Raw genomic sequence first — 20,086 nt, 5'->3', positions numbered from 1 at the left:
ACCCAACCCAACATTCTATTTTCGGATCGGGTAAAATTGTCAGGCTGTTTGAAAAAAATTATTATCTAATTTTTAATTTTCATAATAATTTTAAGTTTCGGTACGTCTTGAGTTGACCTAACAAAAAAAAAATGTCTATTCACAAATCGACCTGACTTTTTAGGTTTAAGAAAATTCAACTCGACCCAAATTGAAAAAAAATATAACTCAAACCAACATTTATAGTTTGGGTCGAGTCCAACTTTATCAAAACTATAATTAAATTAAAATTTTGGAAATGTGAAAATTTAAAGGGAAATTTCACAATATATATATATATATATATATATATTCACAATCAAGGAACTAAATAATGAAGAATGTCATTTATTTATTTTAATTATAAAAAAAAAAAGGAAATTTGTGAGCCGCACACGTTTCAATATTGTGGATAACCTATATCCAATTATTGGAGTACTTTTTGAAAATGAATCATGCAATATTATACAATATCATAATTATTATTTATTTAATTATTTTTGTTCTTACAATCAAAATATAACTTTTTTTTAATATCTTAACACAATCATATATATATATATATTATATTTGATCTTTTTGAATTCTATATGTGAAATTGCCATCAAATTTTAATTATTAAAATAATTAAAATAATCTTCATGAAATATAAAATTTATTTTTAATATAAATTACAAAACCGAGAATAGGAAGATAAGTATATGCTAATTATCGCTCGATTTTGATATGTACTCCTTATCATTATCGTATGAAATTACGCTTTTAATTATATAATATTCGATATTAATAACAAAAAAAAAAAAAAGTTAAATATGACCCTTGTACTTTTGGGTTCGGTTTATTTTGATCTCTCGTATATTTCAGTCATATAATTTCGATTTTGGTTCATTTTGTTGTATGAAAGTGTTAGCTAATTTAGGGAATGCTCGTTTGTTTATAATCTAGGAATACTCTGTCTATTGATTTGAGGCATTTTGGAGAAGCTCAAAGTAAAATGTTGAACAATATCATACCATTGTGGAGAGTCGTGTTTTATCTAACATGGTATCAGAGCTATACCCTAAACTTAGCCATGTCAATAGAATCCTTAAATGTCGAACAAAGGACTCCAAAAGAAAAAGGAGTCGAGTCTCGATTAAGGGGAGACGTACTTTGTACGAGGGAAGGTTCCCACATCGGCTGAAAAAGGAGTCGAGCCTCGATTAAGAGGAGACGTACTTTGTATGAGGGAAGGTTCCCACATCGGCTGAAAAAGGAGTCGAGTCTCGATTAAGGGGAGACGTACTTTGTATGAGGGAAGGTTCCCACATCGGCTGAAAAAGGAGTCGAGCCTCGATTAAGGGGAGATGTACTTTGTACGAGGAAAGGTTCCCGCATCGACTAATTTAGGGAATGATCATAAGTTTATAATAAAGGAATATACCATTGTGGAGAGTCGTGTTCATCTAACACATTTTAGCTATTGCACTTTTTACCGACGATTAAAACCCTTTGATATAAATTTATAATTATATTTAAAAAAATTTAGTGGGTAAAATGTCATGTCAAAAATGTGATTAGAAATGAAAATGAAAGAGACCAAATTAGACGAATATAAGACTAAAAATAGACCAATAATATTCAAAATAAATAATATTTAAATGAAATAAATATTTAAAATAAAATAATATTTAAACTTATCATATTCCGAGATAGTAGAGAAAATTGCATATCTTGAACCGTTGAAGGAAAATCGTTGACTGCAATGAAGCCATTGCAACAAAACGGCATATTTGGCTTAGTTAGGAGAAGCCTTGTTCTGTTTCTTCCTGTAGTGTTACTTTCGCCGCCTCCGCCCTCGGTAGCTTCCCTCCGTCACTTCCGATCGGCGGCCGCTACAATGAGCAACTCTCACTCGCCTCCGGTGGCTAAGAAGGTGGAGCACAAAATGGAGCTGTTTGGAGACGTCAGGATCGACAATTATTACTGGTTGCGTGACGATTCTCGCAAGAACTCCGATGTCATTTCGTATCTGCAGCAAGAGAATGCGTATACCGAGCTCGTCATGTCTGGTGAACTATAGTTTGCATTTTGTTTCGGTTTTTGATTTTGTACTTGAAGATTATGAGAAATTTATGAATCAGTGATGGATGAGAATAGCGTCGTTTGATTTATCGATTTCTGATGGTTTTTGAGTCATGAGGATCCTTCGAGTAATGTGTGCGTTTTTTTTTTTCTTTATTTATCGATCTAGGAACAAAGCAAGTGGAAGAACAGATTTATGCTGAGATTAGAGGACGAATCAAGGAGGATGATATATCTGTGCCTGAACGGAAAGGTTCTTATTATTACTACGAGAGGACTCTACAGGGGAAAGAATATGTTCAATATTGCAGGCGTTTTGTACCTCGTGGTGAAGAATCTCTCTCTGTGCACGATACCATGCCCACTGGACCCGGTGCTCCTCCGGAGCATGTTATATTGGACGAAAATGTCAAGGCACAGAACCAATCCTACTACTCAATTGGTGCCTTTGAGGTATTGTAAGGGGAAACTACTTTACAATTTGATCCTGTTTCTCTTAGACATAATCTAGATTTAAGAATCATCTTCACGGTCATTTCTTCTGCAGGTTAGTCCAAACAACAAGCTAGTGGCGTATGCAGAAGACACTAAAGGAGATGAAATCTACACGGTTTATATAATTGATGCCGAGACTGGAGCTTCTGTAGGGAAGCCTCTTGTAGGTGTCACATCGTATCTCAATTGGGCTGGCGATGACGCTCTAGTTTACATCACAATGGATGAGATTCTGCGGCCCGATAAGGTGTTTTTCTACCCCATATGACCACATCCTTTATTTGTTCTTCAATGGGTCCTACTCCGCCTGTCTCATTGGAATAGAACTAACAAGTCTTTTATTTCCTGAGATCTATCATATTCAAGATACCTGTTGATCGTTCTGTATATTCAGAATCGCTTTCTAATGATATATTTGTTGGTCCATTCACTGAAATAGAACAGTTTGGATTTCCTTTAATTTCTCATTTGTGCTAAGGATGTAGATAATAGTATCCAAATAAGTTTGTCACATTGGACCCAGAGGAGTTTTTATAGTTGTAAAGGGCGCTGCTCGGAGTACCTTTATGGTGATTTTTTTTTGTTAATTCCGATATAATTGCATTCAATATTTGCATTATGACGTTCACATAAATATTATGGTCAGACTTCAAATTAAAATTTTCTTTTTCAACGTATTCAGATGTTGATCTAGTAAAATTTTCCCTTTTCAATAGGCATGGTTACATAAACTGGAAACAGAGCAGTCAACTGACACCTGCCTTTATCATGAAAAGGATGATATGTTCTCTCTTGATCTTCAAGCTACCGAGAGCAAGAAATACTTGTTTATTGCATCTGAAAGTAAATTTACTAGGTTCAACTTTTATCTTGATGTTTCAAGGCCCCAAGATGGAATTGTTGTTTTGACACCTCGAGTGGATGGAGTTGATACTTTTCCGAGTCATCGTGGAAATCATTTTTTTATCCGGAGACGAAGTGCAGAGATTTTCAATTCAGAAGTAGTAGCTTGCCCACTTGATAATACATCTGCAACGGAAGTTATTCTTCCACACAGGGAAAGGTAGTGATTTGTATTCTCGCATCATATATATATATATTTTTTTTTTTGTTGAGTTGTTAGGATGGTTGGGAGGGAGTCCCACATTGACTCATTTAGAGGATAGAGGATCATCATGGGTTTATAATTAAGGAATACATCTCCATTGGTACGAGGCCTTTTGAGGAAGCCCAAAGCAAAGGCATTAGAGCTTATACTCAAAGTGGACAATATTATACTATTGTAGAGGGTTGTGATTCCTAACATGGTATCAGAGCCATGCCCTTAACCTAGCTATGTCAATAGAATCCTCAAGTGTCGAACAAAGAAATTGCAAGCTTCGAAGGTGTAGTCAAAGGTGACTCATGTGTCGAACAAAGGGTGTACTTTGTTCGAGGGCTCCAGAGAAAAGAGTCGAGCCTCGATTAAGAGGAAACTGTTTGAGGGCTACATAGACCTCAGGGGAGGCTCTATGGTGTTGTTCGAGGGATGATTGTTAAGGATTGTTGGGAGGGAGTCTCACCTGGGACAATTTAGAGGATGATTATGAGTTTATAAGTAAGGAATACATCTCCATTGGTATGAAGCCTTTTGGGGAAATCCAAAGCAAAGCCACGAGAGTTTGTGCTCAAAGTGGACAACATACCTTTATGGAGGGTCGTGATTCCTAACAAAATATAGGGACGGGGATTTGAATCTTTTGACTTCAAGAGAAAGAGAATGAGAATATGCCATAATCAGTGAGTATTCTCTTGTGATAATTGATAATGGTATAATGTGGAGTTGACACAAAATTGGAATTGAAAAGCTGAGAGTTGATTACTTGAATCAACAAGCTTTAGGAGAAAAGAGATCTTTATTGGAACTTGCTGTCTACTTATTTTATTTGTTGGAAATTTGTTTCGGTAGCTATTTTTGTAAAAGGAAAGACCTGACTGATCTATATCTAGGAGTAAAAGAAAGGCTGAACTATTATTAGGATTCTCATGTTCACTTGGTCTGACACTCGTAAACTTCCTATTATTCTGTGAATCTAATATTGTTTGTTGAAGGCTTCTTAATTAGTTAATGTTTCAATATTTCTCTATATTTCCTGCAACCCATCTGGGAACAAACTTGTCATTAAGGCTTATTAAATTGTTTGAATCTTGTCCAGCGTGAAAATCCAGGATATACAACTATTTCTTAATCACATCGTTGTATTTGAACGTGAAGATGGTCTACCAAAAATTGTTGTCTATAGTCTTCCCGACATTGGGGAACCACTTAAAAGCCTTGAAGGTGGACGAGCTGTGGATTTTACTGATGCGACTTATTCAGTGTATTTATCAGACTCAGAATTCTCTTCCAGCATTTTACGGTTTTGTTACAGCTCAATGAGGACACCCCCCTCTACTTATGACTACGATATGAAAACAGGAGTTTCCATTCTAAAGAAAGTTGAAGCAGTGAGTAGTTCTGCTAACATGGTTATGTTGTTTTCTCTTTTGACCAGGATTGCCTCTAGGTGTAAATGAATAATTGTTTATCTTTACACGTAGAAATATTTTCAAGCTTCCTGGTTTTGTGAATTTTTTTGACCAGATATGCATTTCAACCGTCTAGTTTTTCAACCTACTACCCACGAGGGGCAAAGAAAATATTTCATTTCCTCATTTATCTTGTTTTTCTAAAATCAGTGCTAGTTTCTTCCACTTTTGAGTTCATCTGTTATATTTTTTTAATTTTCGTGCTTCAGAGTTTTTATTCCCTTGTGTTTATAACTTTTCGATATCTTACAAACTTCTTCTCTGTTCTTTGTTGATTCATGCCTTCTCATCGTCCACTTCTTTATACTTGAGAATTCCTGTTCTATTGCGTTTTCTTTATTCCATTCAAAAATCTCCTCTTTATCTTTCATTCCTCCCAGGGGGATTCAAATTAATTTATTTTTCTGAAATGTAATGAATCTCACTACTTATCACAGGTTTTGGGAGGTTTTGATATTACCAAATATGTCACGGAGAGGAAATGGGCTACTGCTCTAGATGGCACTAAAGTTCCCCTATCAATTGCTTATCGAAAGGATCTTGTGAAACTTGATGGTTCAGATCCACTTCTACTTTACGGCTATGGTTCGTATGAGGTAAAAAATCCAATGTTAATTAGACTCTAGACTGATTTCAGGTTTTCGAAGTTATTTTAAAGTGAAGGAGTGTTCTTGTTTTATGGGGCAGCCACTCCGAATGGATTATAGTTTTGTTAATGGAGCTTTACTTAATGTAATTACAAGTTAATTTCCTGTTTTAATCAATTTATCAAAATTTCCAATTCAGAAATATTGTTTCTGCATTGTAACATATTGTTCTTTGATGATCTAAGTTGCATTTTGATGGCCTCGTTTTTTGCTACAGTTATGATGTCTGCCATGTGCCAATTTACTGTTCTTAATTATTTGCATAGAACATGACCTTGTATCTGAATCTTTCAGTCTACTTCTTCTTGTCACGTCACTGAGTTATGAATTGTAACAATTATTGTACACGAACATTGTTTTGAATGCGAATTTCATCCTGTGAACAGGCATGCGTAGACCCCAGTTTCAAGGGATCAAGGATATCTTTACTAGACAGAGGTTTTATTTATGTAATTGCTCACATTCGTGGGGGTGGTGAAATGGGGAGGCAGTGGTATGAAAATGGAAAGTTAATGAAGAAAAAAAATACATTCACGGACTTTATTGCTTCTGCTGAATACTTGATCGAGAATAAATACTGTTCAAAGGAAAAATTGTGCATTAATGGAAGAAGTGCTGGTGGTTTGCTTATTGGTGCTGTTTTAAATATGAGGCCTGATTTGTTCAAAGCTGCAGTAGCTGGGGTACCTTTTGTTGATGTTTTAACGACCATGCTTGATCCGACAATTCCCCTTACAACTTCGGAGTGGGAGGTAAATCTCTTCCCTAGTAATGCTGTTAGTGGTGTGATGACAACTAGTGCTAGTAATCCCCTTAATTAGTCGAGTTGAGACTCGTCTCCTAACAATCCTCAACAATTTTCTAGATAGGTTAGCGCAGCGTCTAATTCTTTCTTTTTGACTTGCCTCTTGCCTTCTTTTGAATTCTGTAGGAATGGGGTGACCCACGGAAAGAGGAATTCTACTTTTACATGAAATCATATTCTCCAGTGGACAATGTAAGCACCTCACAATTTCTTGACCAACACGTTATTTCGGCCATTTCCACCTAATCATCAAATTGATCTCAACTTGATTTTGGGTCATTTGAATATATCCGTGTTTATGTGTTTCATACAATATCTTCAAACTTTCGGTCTCATTGGACATGACTTCATCTGCATTTTTAGGTTAAGGCTCAAGATTATCCAGACATACTTGTTACTGCCGGCTTAAACGGTAAGAGTAATGCTTAAAACTTCAATCCAATTAGAGTTGCTCAATTTCCCTGTTTCTTCATCCTATGCACATAATTGCCCTTCATACTCAGAATGGACAAGGAGTTTGATGAATATATATATATATATATATATTTTTAGAGACATACCTTCGAAGTGTCAATTCTTTTTTGTCCATGTGGCAGATCCACGTGTTTTATATTCAGAACCCGCCAAGTTTGTGGCAAAATTAAGGGATATGAAGACTGATCATAATCTTCTGCTTTTCAAATGTGAACTTGGTGCCGGACATTTTTCAAAGTCAGGAAGGTAATAATTCTGTAGTTGATATCTTTTGTAGGCTTTACCTTGTGATCTGTGTTTTTCTCATCTCTTTTTGTTGCTTGTGCCTTTCTTCCTTCTTTAATATGATAATGACGCTATTTCTTATTTAATTGGTTTCATTAACCGCTGCCTCCACTATTTGTTGCAACTCTGCTGTAGATTTGGAGTAGAAACATTATGTTGAACTCTGTTAGGATTTCTGACTGCCTATTCCTGAAAAATAGTCTAAAAACGGTAACCAGAGAGAGACTTATAATGTAAATAGCCCAAGCCCACCACTAGTCGATATTGTCTTCTTTGGACTTTCCCTTTTGAGTTTTCCCTCAAGATTTTGGAAACGTCTCTGTTAGGGAGAGGTTTCCACATCTTTATAAAGAATGTTTCGTTCTCCTCCCCAATCGATGAGGGATCTCACGATCCACTCCCTTTGGGGCCCAGCGTCTTCGATGACACTTGTTCCCTTCTCCAATCAATGTAGGACTCCCTAATCCATCCCTCTTCAAGGCCCAACGTCCTTGCTGCACACCACCTCGTGTCCACCCCCTTTAGGGCTCAGCCTCCTCGCTGGCACATCGCCAGGTGTTTGGCTCTGATACCGTTTGTAACAACTCAAGCCCACCACTAGCAGATATTATCCTCTTTGGACTTTCCCTTTCAAACTTCGAGGTTTTTAAAACGCGTATGCTAGGGAGAGGTTTCCACACCTTTATAAAGAATATTTTGTTCTCCTCCGGAGTGGGATCTCAATATAATATTCAAATCATTGTGTATTTTCTTTGGGCACTGGGCACTAAGAAGACACATAGATTTTATTGTTTTTTATTTATTAATTTTTAGTTGTTACTTTATTTATTTATTTATTTTTGCTACCGTGCAGATTTGAGAAGCTACAGGAGGATGCTTTTACATACGCTTTTATACTGAAGTCTGTTAACATGATTCCAGCACTTGGAAACTGAGCATAAAAGCTGCCCGTGATGGTAAACAAGTACCATCTTTAAACTCTTTCATTCTCTTTTGAAAAATATGCCCTTTTAGTGAATCTTTATTTATGAGAGTGAGAGGTCCTTTGTACTGATCTTCATTACCATTAAGCTAAATATAACTAGTTAGTACTCATACATATATTGATATGAACTAAGATATCAATCATGCAATATAAACTTTAACGAAGATGTGAAGAAAATGTTGTTTAAATTATCATAAGATGTTACCATTCATGCCACTTCAAAGAAGAATCAAGTTTAATTTATTTTAGATGGTTATAAATTTTGGATGTATAATAATTTAGACTTATGGTGTTTGTTTAATGTATTTTAAAGTTTATTTACCTAGTGACTACTTATGGTCATAACACTCTTGAAATACTTTACGTAAGGTTAAGAGTTTTAATTTTGAGGCTATATAAAGTCATGTATGATGTCCTGTAAGGAGATTTTGAAAATGTAGTATAAAGAACATTTGTGTTTTCTTTTAGTCAATGACTAAGTTTCTTTGCAATTTCATGTAGTTTAAGTTGCATGTAGAATAGTTTCAGCTTGATATGATCAATTTGCTTGGGAAGTGATTTGATTCTCAAATAAGTGTTCTTACCTTGCCTTTGCAATTCTATGTAGTTTAGATTCATGTTTAGGATCATTCAAGCTAGACATGATCAATCTTGCTTGTGAAGTGGTTCGAATCTCAAACAAGTATTCTTGCCTTGAGATATACGATTAAACAAGGTAATCTGAAACTTACTTCCCTTAGGGTGATTCCTTATCATTTGACATCAGAGCTTTGCATTGGATTAATTCCATATTTTTAAGAGATTTAAATTAATCCAAACAAGTTCACCCTCCTCTCAACAATGGAAGGACCTTCCTTTGTCCTGGCCACCCACACGAATCATGTCCATGAAAGTGTTAGGAACCACGAACCTCCACAATGATATAATATTGTCCACTTTGAGTATAAGCTCTTGTGACTTTGTTTTTTTATTTTCCTAAAATGCCTCATACTAGTACATATGTATTATTTACTTATAAATTTAGGATCATCCCCTTAACTAGTCAATGTGGGACTTCCTCCCAACAATTCTTAACAAAGAGTTCTTCTCCGATGATACTTACCGTGCCAGCTACTTTCTCCTTCTCCACATATATTCACTCACCGCCTCGTTTTCACTTTTTTCCATTGCCCTACAATGTTAGCCTTACCATATTATAATAATAGGACTCTTGTTTTATGCTACATCTTCCATCTCCATGCACATCATAAATTTTAGTTTTCTTCCTTACCTATAACATTATAGAACAGTTAAACCATATTATACCAGCTAGGTGTATCATAAGTGGACTAAGCTCCAAAATCTATGAAACTTTTATATACTTGCTTTTGAATATGTGCTCAACACTGCAGCCGAATAGTTAAATACTTGCCTTTTAATTTCAAAGTTTATTTAATTAAATATAAATTCACAGGAACATCCTTTTAGATTACTGACTGGCCTTTTTTAAGTTATGTTGTTTTATCGTGTAGATTATATATTTTTATTCAATAATATATTGAAATGAGCACTTATAGCTTAGTCCAGGGTTATATATGTAAAGTTATATACCGCAGATAATTATATATATAGGAGATAATTATATTTGATAAAACTATATATAGTAAGCTAAATCATATATATTCTCTCTTATACATGAAGTCATCAATACAAATCTTTTAGCTAGAGTTCTTCTTGCATTTTCTCTCTCATGTTCTTTGTGTTCATCTAGGACGAGTGTGAAGTCATCCATACAAATCCTTTAGCTAGAGTTCTTCTTGCATTTTCTCTCTCATGTTCTTTGTGTTCATCTAGGACGAGTGTGAAGTCATCCATACAAATCCTTTAGCTAGAATTCTTCTTGCATTTTCTCTCTCATGTTCTTTGTGTTCATCTAGACCGAGTGTGAAGTCATCAATACAAATTCTTTAGCTAGAATTCTTCTTGCATTTTCTCTCTCATGTTCTTTGTGTTCATCTAGACCGAGTGTGAAGTCATCAATACAAATTCTTTAGCTAGAGTTCTCCTTGCATTTTCTCTCTCATGTTCTTTGTGTTCATAGTGTGAAGTCATCAATACAAATTCTTTAGCTAGAGTTCTTGCATTTTCTCTCTCATGTTCTTTGTGTTCATAGTGTGAAGTCATCAATACAAATTCTTTAGCTAGAGTTCTCCTTGCATTTTCTCTCTTGTTCTTTGTGTTCATCTAGATCGAGTGTCTGCGTTGTGCAATCCTAACATGAGGGTCTATTAACATTATTTAAATTAAGTTCTTAATGTTGAACTAGTCGATTACTCTTTATTTTTATTATATTTTAGAGCATAATTTGGGTCCCGAAACTTATTTTCTAGCATGCAATTATTATGTGTATAGAACATATTAATAGCTTGGTTTACCATATCTACAACTAATATTTGTAGTTAGATGCCTTGGTTTAACCTGAACTTGTCTTAGCCCATGACCTTTTGGTGGGTTTAGTTCTTTGATACTTTAATAATGGCACATTCGGTAATATAAGTTGTTACATATTATTTTAACTAAATGAAAAAAAAAAAACCCAAGCTAAAGGGAGGTTGTTAGAATAATATACCTTATTAAAGGATACCTTCCCTTTTATTAAGAAAATAAACTTTATACTTAGAGTAATAAATGTAGCTAAATTATTGAATATGCTTTGTTAGGAAATGAAGCAAAGACTTTATAAAAGAGAATAAGATTATGAATGAAATTAAATTATAAGATATGCTTTACTTTGCTTCTTCTCTATTAGAATTAATCATACTTATTATTGAAATTTGTTATGTTAAATGAAGTGTCAATTTTTCATTGATTATTTACTTATTATATTGAGAAATTTTACTTTATAATAAAAAAACTAATAAATTAAAAGAAAAAAAAATGTAAAATTGAGATGAGGAATCACGAATCTCCGTAATGGTATAATATTGTCTACTTTGAACATAAGCTCTCATGGCTTTGCTTACTAATAGAGATAGTATTCATTGATTATAAATCTATGATCATTTCCTAAATTAGGCGATGTGGGACTTTGATCCAACAATAAACAAACCTCGTGTGTAATAGCTGGTTTCATGTTTGTAAGCCTTTTGATATCAAATTCTATGGGGGCTCTTTGCTTCATATGACCTCTTTTTAATGGAGAAAAAGAGGGAAAAAAGGACTAAACTTTACGATTGATTGATATATTGTAAAACGATCTAACTTTTGACTAATTATATATATGAATGTGGCTAATTATTAATAAAAATAGTTTCTATTTTTGATCGATCGTTTATACAATAAAATTGAGAATCATTCTCATAGGCTTTTTTGATGTGAGTTTCAGATTTTAGTGTGGTAGCATGTTTATCGGTCATTTTCTATGAAGGTATTATTTTGAGTTGGGTCGATTATTAACCATTAATTTAGATGAAGTGGGTAGGTTTTTGATTTTATGAATTACTGATTTAATTCATCCCATTAAAAACTATGAAATTTTCAATTTAGTTGATAAAATATATTTTGATGCACATAATTATTTTGCCGTTAATTGAAAAACAAACTTTCGTGTATAAGCAATGACATTAAACTTTTTGAAATAATAGAAACACGGTAACTCAACATCGAATAGTTGGGAGTTAGTTGAATAAGGCGATGTCACAAAATCTTTCTTCTAACCAAGAATCCCATTATTAACTCGAGCATCCAATTTATTGTCAAATAAAAAATTGACTCTTTTATCCATAAAAAATAAAACATACAAAAGATGACAGTTACTACGACAAGAGTTAGGTAAGCAAGCAAGACGGAGAGACTAGAAAAGCCGAGACATGGGGTTCTCTATTTCTAAGAAAATTATCTTCGGGATCTAAAAATCGTAAAAAAAAAAACTTTTATTTAATTGAGGAATGAAAAGACATAAAGTTGCAATAAAAAATAAAAAATAAAAAATAAAAACTTCAGTTGACAAATTATCAATTACAAAGATCTGTTTTTAATTTCAAATTTTGATTGGACCAATTTCTTTCAGTTATCCGCAATCAGCGCATTCTAAATTATTTTATTTTATTTTTTTCTTTTTAATTTTTAGTTTATTAATTAAAAAAAAAAAAGGTTAAATTGAATGCAAATGAATCTTAAATTTGTAATTAAATTTTTAGTAATTTACACATTTAGATTCAATTATCGAAAATTAATCGAATTTTTCTTCGAAGCTATACGACTTCTAATTTTTTTATACGATCATGATTTTCTTTAATACATCGAATCTATCATAGTTATTTTTTAATTAATTTTATTATTATTTTTTTTTTATAATTGATTCCATCCTACCAACTAAATATTTATAATTAAAGTTTTATATAATTTTATTAAATTCATTTATACAAAAGATAATTAACAAAATTTTAAGGTATATAATGAAAATTAAATTAAATTATAATTAATTAAAATTATTTTAATAATCTAACTTAATAAAATTAAATTAGTCTAATTATCTAAAATAATAAAACTTCCCATCCAACGATCATTTGGTACTTATTTTTATAATTCATACCTTACGTGATTAAATATGCAAATATAATTATTATGAGAATCTATAATTATATGAATAATAATAATAATATTATTATTATTATTTTAAATCAATACCAAAGCTATTATTTACACTTTGTTATATACTTTAATAAATGATATCATGATTGTGACAATTTGATGAATAAAAGTTCTATCAAACTTTAGGGTAAATTTTTTTTCTACAAAACATATTATTATGGAAATGATTTAAAAATATTAATGCTAATACATATTTTTAAATTTTAATTTTAAAAAACGATGAAATTATTAACGAAAATTAAACTATAAACGTTCAAATAATTTAAACGCAAACTCAAATAATAAAACTAAATATTTGAAAGTTCGAAGATTACAATAAAATTTATTAAAATTAATAAATGAGTATTTTACATAATTTTGAGATCATATAGTCAAATCGATATTAAAAAAAAAAACACTCTAATACATAGTCGATATTTTTACCGAAAACACTAACTCAATAAAATTTAGGACAGTAAGCACGGGTTGCAAGAATTTCGGTAGAGAATCAGGTTCGAGAGACCTAATATTTCAATCCAGCAAAGGCGACGTCTGACTACTACTAGTACGAATTTCCACTACCAAATAAGACGAGATCTCACCGTGACAAAGAAAAAGTAAACGATAATTATCGAACTAATCCATGATGGGTTTTTTTTTTTTTTTTTTTTGGAGTTGGGAAGTAAATGTGAAATTTGAATACAGTGCGCTCCAAGTTTGAAATGAAATTGGGATCCTTGTGATCCAACGGCTATAAACTGATAAAAACTCTGCATGTGAATCTCTTTAACCTTATCATATTCAAACTCTTCTTCTTCGTTCTCTATAAATACTTTCTCCATTCTTTCCTCTTCTTGAAGCCTTTATTTCATCATTATTCCTTCTTCTCTACGTGAAACAACACAACAAAATTCCACTTTTTTCACCTTTGCCTTCCTTCCCCTCTTCAATTTCTGCACAATTCTCGGATCTGATTACCCCTCCTCTCCCCAAAATGCACATTCTGAAATGGGTCTTGTTCGGCGTGTTGCTAGCTGTGTCGGTTGCGGAGGTGTCGACGACGACGGTGGCGCCTGTCTGTGTAGAGGAAGATAGAGCTTCATTGATGAGTTTCAAGGCAAGAATTGTGCAGGACACGACCGATATTCTAGCGTCGTGGACTGGCAGGGATTGCTGCAATGGCGATTGGGAAGGCGTGTCGTGTGGGACGATGGGACGAGTGACGAAGTTGCAGCTGCAAAGACCGGAGAAGAACAGTGAGATGTTCATGAAAGGAACACTCTCTGCTGCTCTTGGCAATATGCAGTTTCTTGAGGTAATTGTGATAAGTGGAATGAAGCATATTAGTGGCTCCATTCCTGAGAGCTTCTCTGCTCTATCTCGTTTGACCCAATTGGTTTTAGAGGACAATGGCCTTGGAGGAACCATCCCTTCAAGTATAGGTCACCTGTCCTCTCTCCAGATCCTCTCTTTAAGTGGCAACCATTTGAGAGGCCAAATTCCACCCAATATAGGCAACCTTGTGAACCTTCTCCAACTAAACTTAGCCAAGAATTCACTTTCTGGGCCAATCCCACAAACATTCAAAGCCTTTCCTAGCTTACAGTACTTTGATCTAAGCTTCAACGAGCTCTCTGGTGCCCTCCCAGCTCATGTGGGTCAGTTCAAGAACCTCACTTACCTCGACGTGTCGAACAACCAGCTTTCCGGGCCTATCCCTACCGCCATTTTCAGCTTGCCCAAGCTTTTGGACTTGTTATTAAGCAACAACAAGCTCACAGGAACCATTCCTGTCCAAATTGAAGGCCTGAAGTCCATTACAACTCTTTCACTAAGTGGCAATCAGCTAAGAGGTCAAATTCCAGCTTCCATTTCTAAGCTTCAGAATCTATGGAACCTTAATCTATCAAGAAATGGGCTCTCGAATCCATTGCCAACCATTCTTGTAAGCAGCATTCCTTCACTTTTGACAATAGATCTATCCTATAACAGGTTTGTTTTTGGGACAGTTCCTGCTTGGATCAGAAACAAGCAACTTTCAGAGGTTCATCTAGCTGGGTGTGGACTCAGGGGAGCCCTCCCCATCTTTAGAGTATCAGATTCTATAACCTCTATAGACCTCTCAGACAATCATTTCACAGGTGGGATATCAAATTTCATGAAAAACATGTCAAGTTTGCAAAAACTCAAGCTCTCAAACAACCAGCTGAGATTCAGCCTCTCAGAACTCAAATTACCAGATGTTTTCTCCTCTCTTGATCTTCACTCAAATCAAATTTATGGGTCACTCTCAAACATATTAAACAGAGAAACCAGTGGCTTTTTAGAGGTAATTGATGTATCAAACAACCAAATCACAGGCGCTATTCCAGAGTTCACCTCTGGCTTGGGTTTGAAGGTCCTCAACATTGGATCAAACAAGATTTCCGGTCACATTCCCAGCTCAATCTCGAACCTGGGAGAGCTAATAAGGTTAGATATCTCAAGAAATCAAATACAAGGAACAATTCCAACGAGTATTGGAGCTTTAAAGAAGCTCCAATGGTTGGATTTATCCGTTAATTCTCTCACAGGCAAAATATCAAACACCTTGTTGGCAATCCCGCGGCTTCGACATGCGAACTTCAGAGCGAACAGATTGTGCGGGAAAATCCCACAAGGGAGGCCGTTTAATGTGTTTCCAGCCGCCGCTTATGCCCATAATCTGTGTCTTTGTGGGACGCCATTGCCGCCCTGTAGAGAAGCAGAAGAATGGAAATTGTGAAAACGAAGAAGAATCAAAGACTGCCCATTACGAGAATGGCTTGTTTATTGCCGCTCATCATCTCAAATGAGCTCCCATGGCGTCGAGGAGCTATGAATCCACACATTTTAGCTCCGCTCCTTTAAAGTTACATTTCTTGTTCTTGTTCTTGATTTGATTTTACAGTGAACTTATCTTGTTTGCTTAATATTTGATAAACATAAAAGATAAATATTGTTTTTTTTTACTTTCATTAATAATTTTTTGGTATTATATTTTTTATTATTAAATTAACTATTTATTTAGTTTATATACAAATTTAATTCTTATTATATAAAATCTGGTTAATATATATATATATATATATATAATAAATTTTGATAATAAAAGGTAATATTTATTTTAATTTGAGAAAAATTTATAATAAACGAACGGATTCAATCGTTCCGATTATAAATTTTTTTAATTTAAAAATAATAGATTCAATTCGACCCAATTATAAAATTTTTAAATTGAGTTAGTTCGAGTTGTTCAAATCATTTATTTAAATTATTATTTTATAAAATAAAAGGTTAATTTTTTAAACATTTAATTAAAATTTGCGACTCTAATTTTAAAAAATTATATTTTAAGCTGTTAAAAATTATTTTTAAAACTGGGAAAGTAAAAAATTAAAAAATAATTGTGAAATTAAATAAAAAAATGTATAAATAATTAGTTTGCAAGAAAAAGTTTATACTTTAAATTTAATAATAAATTTAGTTAAGCCTTAAGGAAGTTCAATGCCTACAATATTTATTTATTTGAATTTATTTATTTATTTATTTTTGTTGGTTTTGAAAAAAAATATTAAATTTTGTTGATTCAAAATATTTTGAATAGATTCTATGGGTAATAAATACAGGGAAATTCAAAGAAAATAATTACATTTATATTTTTTTTACCATATTAAATTGATGAAAGAGAAATTTTAATAATTTAATAAATTCATTAAAAAAAATTTATTCTATTTATTTAAGATTTTAGGTTTAATTTTAATTTAACATGACATAACATACACTTAAATTCAAATATAATCCAACTTTATAAAATTAAAAGTTTAGTTTAAAATTTAATATTGACCAATTATATAAATATATATATATAAAGTTTTAAATTAAAAAAAAATAAAATTAGGAATTTGGAGACAAGGGGAAGAAAGAGGAGTTTGGGCCATGGAAGCTTAAGACAGGCCTTATTGTTGGGCCAATGGGCTTGGGCCTTGACTAAAAAAGCCCAATCAAACGTTAATAAGCGGGCTATTTTAGTAATTTAATGAACTGATTTATTTTCTATATTTGTGGATTATAAAAGGTAATATGATTATTAAGATTTTTATTGTTCCCATTTTACCCTTGAACTCGTAAAAAGTAATTGACTAATTAAATTACATTACAATATGGAAATATATATTTCATTTACATATGATTCATTTATTAGCTTGTAATAAAAATAATAATATGATTAAAAACTATATTCCAAAATTTAATATATAGTTTTGCAATATTTAGCAAATATTTGGGCCAAATCCAACAAACCCATTAGCCCCATCAAATGAAATTTGAATCCCTCCCTGTTGGATGTTTCCGATTATGGAAAGCCCCGACGGCGACGGAGCAAAAGCGAAGCAGAAAGTTCCGGCGCTGTCAACCGGAATCAGGAAGTTATTCGCCGGAAGCGTCAGCACCGGGCCGTCCGAGAAGTAAAACGACACGGTTGGCACTCGTACGGACTCGAAGCCGTTGAGATTATAACACGTGTCGAAAATCGAAACTCCGGGCGCTCGTGGTAGGTTGCTGGTTTGGGCTGTGAACGAATCGCGGAATGCCACGTAGGCTGCTGTTGGTAGCCGTGTTACGGCGGTGCCGGTGTCCATTACGACGCCGTTGGTTCCGTACTCCGTCAGCTGGAAAGTTTCTTCGGGTATTGGAACTTTGATGCCTCCGACACCGACGCCGGCTAGTCCGATGTAGTAGAAGCTTGGGGCATTTGGGTTTCGAACCAAGGAGATCCACGTGGCACCAACCGGCATTGCTCCGCGGCCAAATTCTAATGTCCCGGTCGAGCCGATACCTCGGCTCACTAAACAGTAGCTAAATGCACCACCGGTCTGACCGCCAAGTTGGCCAACAAATGACATCGAACCACCACCGAGACCGAGTAGCCCGGCAGCTCCAATGAACATCCCTTGGTTGGTATGACCGCACCCAATAGCCATGTCATGAATCATAACCTAGTCAAGAATATCAAGTTTAATAATCATTTGATTTTTAAAATTAAGCTTATAAATACTATTTACATTTATTTAATGAAATTCATGATAATTTATTGTATATAAAATCGACCTTTAAATATATCATAATCTATATGCGTACTAACCTCGCCAATAGTGAGAGTTTCGAGGGCGAGAGTGCCTTTAGTGTAAGACCCATCGCCATACGACACCTCATATCGACACCGTCCAGCATGGCAGCCAGCGTTCTCGAGGCGGTCGCAAACAGCCGAGCCACATGAGACACCGGTATACGAAGTGGACTCGGCCGGGTTGAAAACGGGATCGGACTGTTGATAGCACTGCCTACAAGGTTGACATTGAACCCACACAATGTCACTGCCGGAATCAATCACCATGTATTGACTCCTCGGCGGGCTCCCAACTCCTATCCGAACAAAATACTCTCCATTCCCCTCTTCCATCCCTAATTCCAAATCATTCGAAAAATGGAAAAAAAAAAATCATAAATGTAAATATTGGATTTTAACGGGTATTATTTAAAAAAAAGATTCTCTCACCTGAAATGACACCCGTCCCAAAATTCGCCACCTTGTAATTATTATCTTGAACGCCGGAGCTATCAGTGTCATAACGAGATAGACGGCGGACAAGGGTGGCAACTCGTTTGACATCTCTTTTGATACGCTCATCGAAGCCCTGATGTTGACCATGGATGTGAGGGAGCTCGTCTCGATGAACAAGTTTGAGCTTAAATTTAGTATGGTTAGATTTTCGACCCGTCACCAACCGGTGACCGTTGGAGAAGTTAAGGATATGAAGAATTTGACTATCATTAGCATCGAACTTGCTCGATTTGACATTTAGATATTGAAACTCGACCGGAGAAGAACGGCTGCCAAAGACGACAGAGACCGAGAAGAAGAGAAGAAGAGAAAAGTGAAGTTTTAGGAGCATGATTGGCTTATTGGAAGGGAGAATATGGAACCACAAGGCATTTACTTAGGTTGGGTTAAATATGCAATATTTGAAAAAATTAGAGACGAAAATGAAAAAGAAAGAAAAATGTGGGCCCTCATTAATTTAATTCTAAAAAGTTTTGGACTGATTGAGAAATTTAGGTCAAATTGTGTTGTGGGAGTGGTTGTATTGCATTCCATTTCAAACCGTGATTTGTGACGTAATCACTTAGATTATTGTAATATATATATATATTTTAAAAATTTAAAGAAACAAATTTATAAAGAAAATGCATTAAATAATTTCATATTAAAATTTTTTAATATAAGAAATAAGAAATAATGTTAGGATTCACGACACTTCACGATGGTATATTTGAGCATAAACTCTCATGACTTTGCTTTGAACTTCCCCACTTATAAACCCATAATCTTCCACTAAATTAACCAATGTGGGACCCACTCACAATAATCCTCAACAAATAAGAGCGTTATCAAAGGGGTTTCTTACTTTTCTGTACTTGATCCACGAGCTTGTATAAATTTAAGTTATGTCTGGATTATTTTATTCTTATTTTTTTTGGATATCGTGAGAATTCGAGCTACCAATTACTCGATCCTATCTTACTCGACAATACTTAATTATCAAGAAACTCGAGGGTCGATACTTAGTTATCAAGAAACTCGAAGGTCAATAAATCAACTATCGCCACTTGCCAACTATGACTTTTAACAAACCTTTTTTATCAAATATATATATATATATATGAATTAAATGAATGACCTCATAGATAGAAAAATTATTAGGTTAATTTATACAAACAAATGAAATAATTTAATAATTATTTAATATTTTCTTAAACTATATTATATTTTCTAAATGTAACTAATAATATTCTTAAAGGCAGCTATATAAATATTAAAAATAAAAGGCATTATTTTTAACTAATACCGCCATTTACATGAAATTCAGTGCATGAATATTTTTTAATAATTTTAAAAAAGGAAAAAGGTATAATTACTTTTTAACCAATTAAAAGCTATAAAATTCTTTGTGTTAAGCCCACTAATGTAATTAGCCATGAGGGCATTTTAATAAATTAACTAAATACGACAAGACCAAACAATTTTGGTCGTATTATAATTATTTTATTTAAATA

At 33.8% G+C, this 20,086-nt stretch overlaps 3 protein-coding genes across 3 annotated transcripts; 2 read left to right on the top strand and 1 right to left on the bottom strand.

Moving 5' to 3' along the window:
* The first annotated feature begins 1,703 nt into the window (after positions 1 to 1,703).
* LOC111449474 (protease 2-like) lies at positions 1,704 to 8,558 on the top strand. The gene is made up of 11 exons (XM_023089383.1): positions 1,704 to 2,069; positions 2,252 to 2,535; positions 2,630 to 2,824; positions 3,294 to 3,640; positions 4,773 to 5,064; positions 5,583 to 5,741; positions 6,179 to 6,544; positions 6,724 to 6,789; positions 6,961 to 7,009; positions 7,194 to 7,317; positions 8,210 to 8,558. The coding sequence occupies exons 1-11, from the start codon at positions 1,763 to 1,765 to the stop codon at positions 8,289 to 8,291; spliced, it is 2,271 nt and encodes a 756-aa protein (XP_022945151.1). The 5' UTR covers positions 1,704 to 1,762; the 3' UTR covers positions 8,292 to 8,558.
* Positions 8,559 to 13,880: 5,322 nt separating this feature from the next.
* On the top strand, positions 13,881 to 15,939 carry LOC111449231 (LRR receptor-like serine/threonine-protein kinase FLS2). Its single transcript, XM_023089035.1, has one exon. It carries the CDS (start codon positions 13,947 to 13,949, stop codon positions 15,714 to 15,716), a length of 1,770 nt encoding a protein of 589 aa, XP_022944803.1. The 5' UTR covers positions 13,881 to 13,946; the 3' UTR covers positions 15,717 to 15,939.
* Positions 15,940 to 17,210: 1,271 nt separating this feature from the next.
* LOC111449773 (protein ASPARTIC PROTEASE IN GUARD CELL 2-like) lies at positions 17,211 to 18,949 on the bottom strand. The gene is made up of 3 exons (XM_023089811.1): positions 18,528 to 18,949; positions 18,114 to 18,433; positions 17,211 to 17,967 (listed from the first exon to the last, which is right to left on the bottom strand). Exons 1-3 carry the CDS (start codon positions 18,922 to 18,924, stop codon positions 17,242 to 17,244), a joined length of 1,443 nt encoding a protein of 480 aa, XP_022945579.1. The 5' UTR covers positions 18,925 to 18,949; the 3' UTR covers positions 17,211 to 17,241.
* Between the last annotated feature and the right edge of the window lie 1,137 nt (positions 18,950 to 20,086).

The sequence above is a fragment of the Cucurbita moschata genome, unplaced genomic scaffold (genome assembly GCF_002738365.1).
Source record: "Cucurbita moschata cultivar Rifu unplaced genomic scaffold, Cmos_1.0 Cmo_Scf00011, whole genome shotgun sequence".
NCBI classification, from domain to species: domain Eukaryota; kingdom Viridiplantae; phylum Streptophyta; class Magnoliopsida; order Cucurbitales; family Cucurbitaceae; genus Cucurbita; species Cucurbita moschata.
The sequence above is the reverse complement of the archived record's forward strand: the minus strand, read 5'-3'. Positions and strand labels throughout refer to the sequence as shown.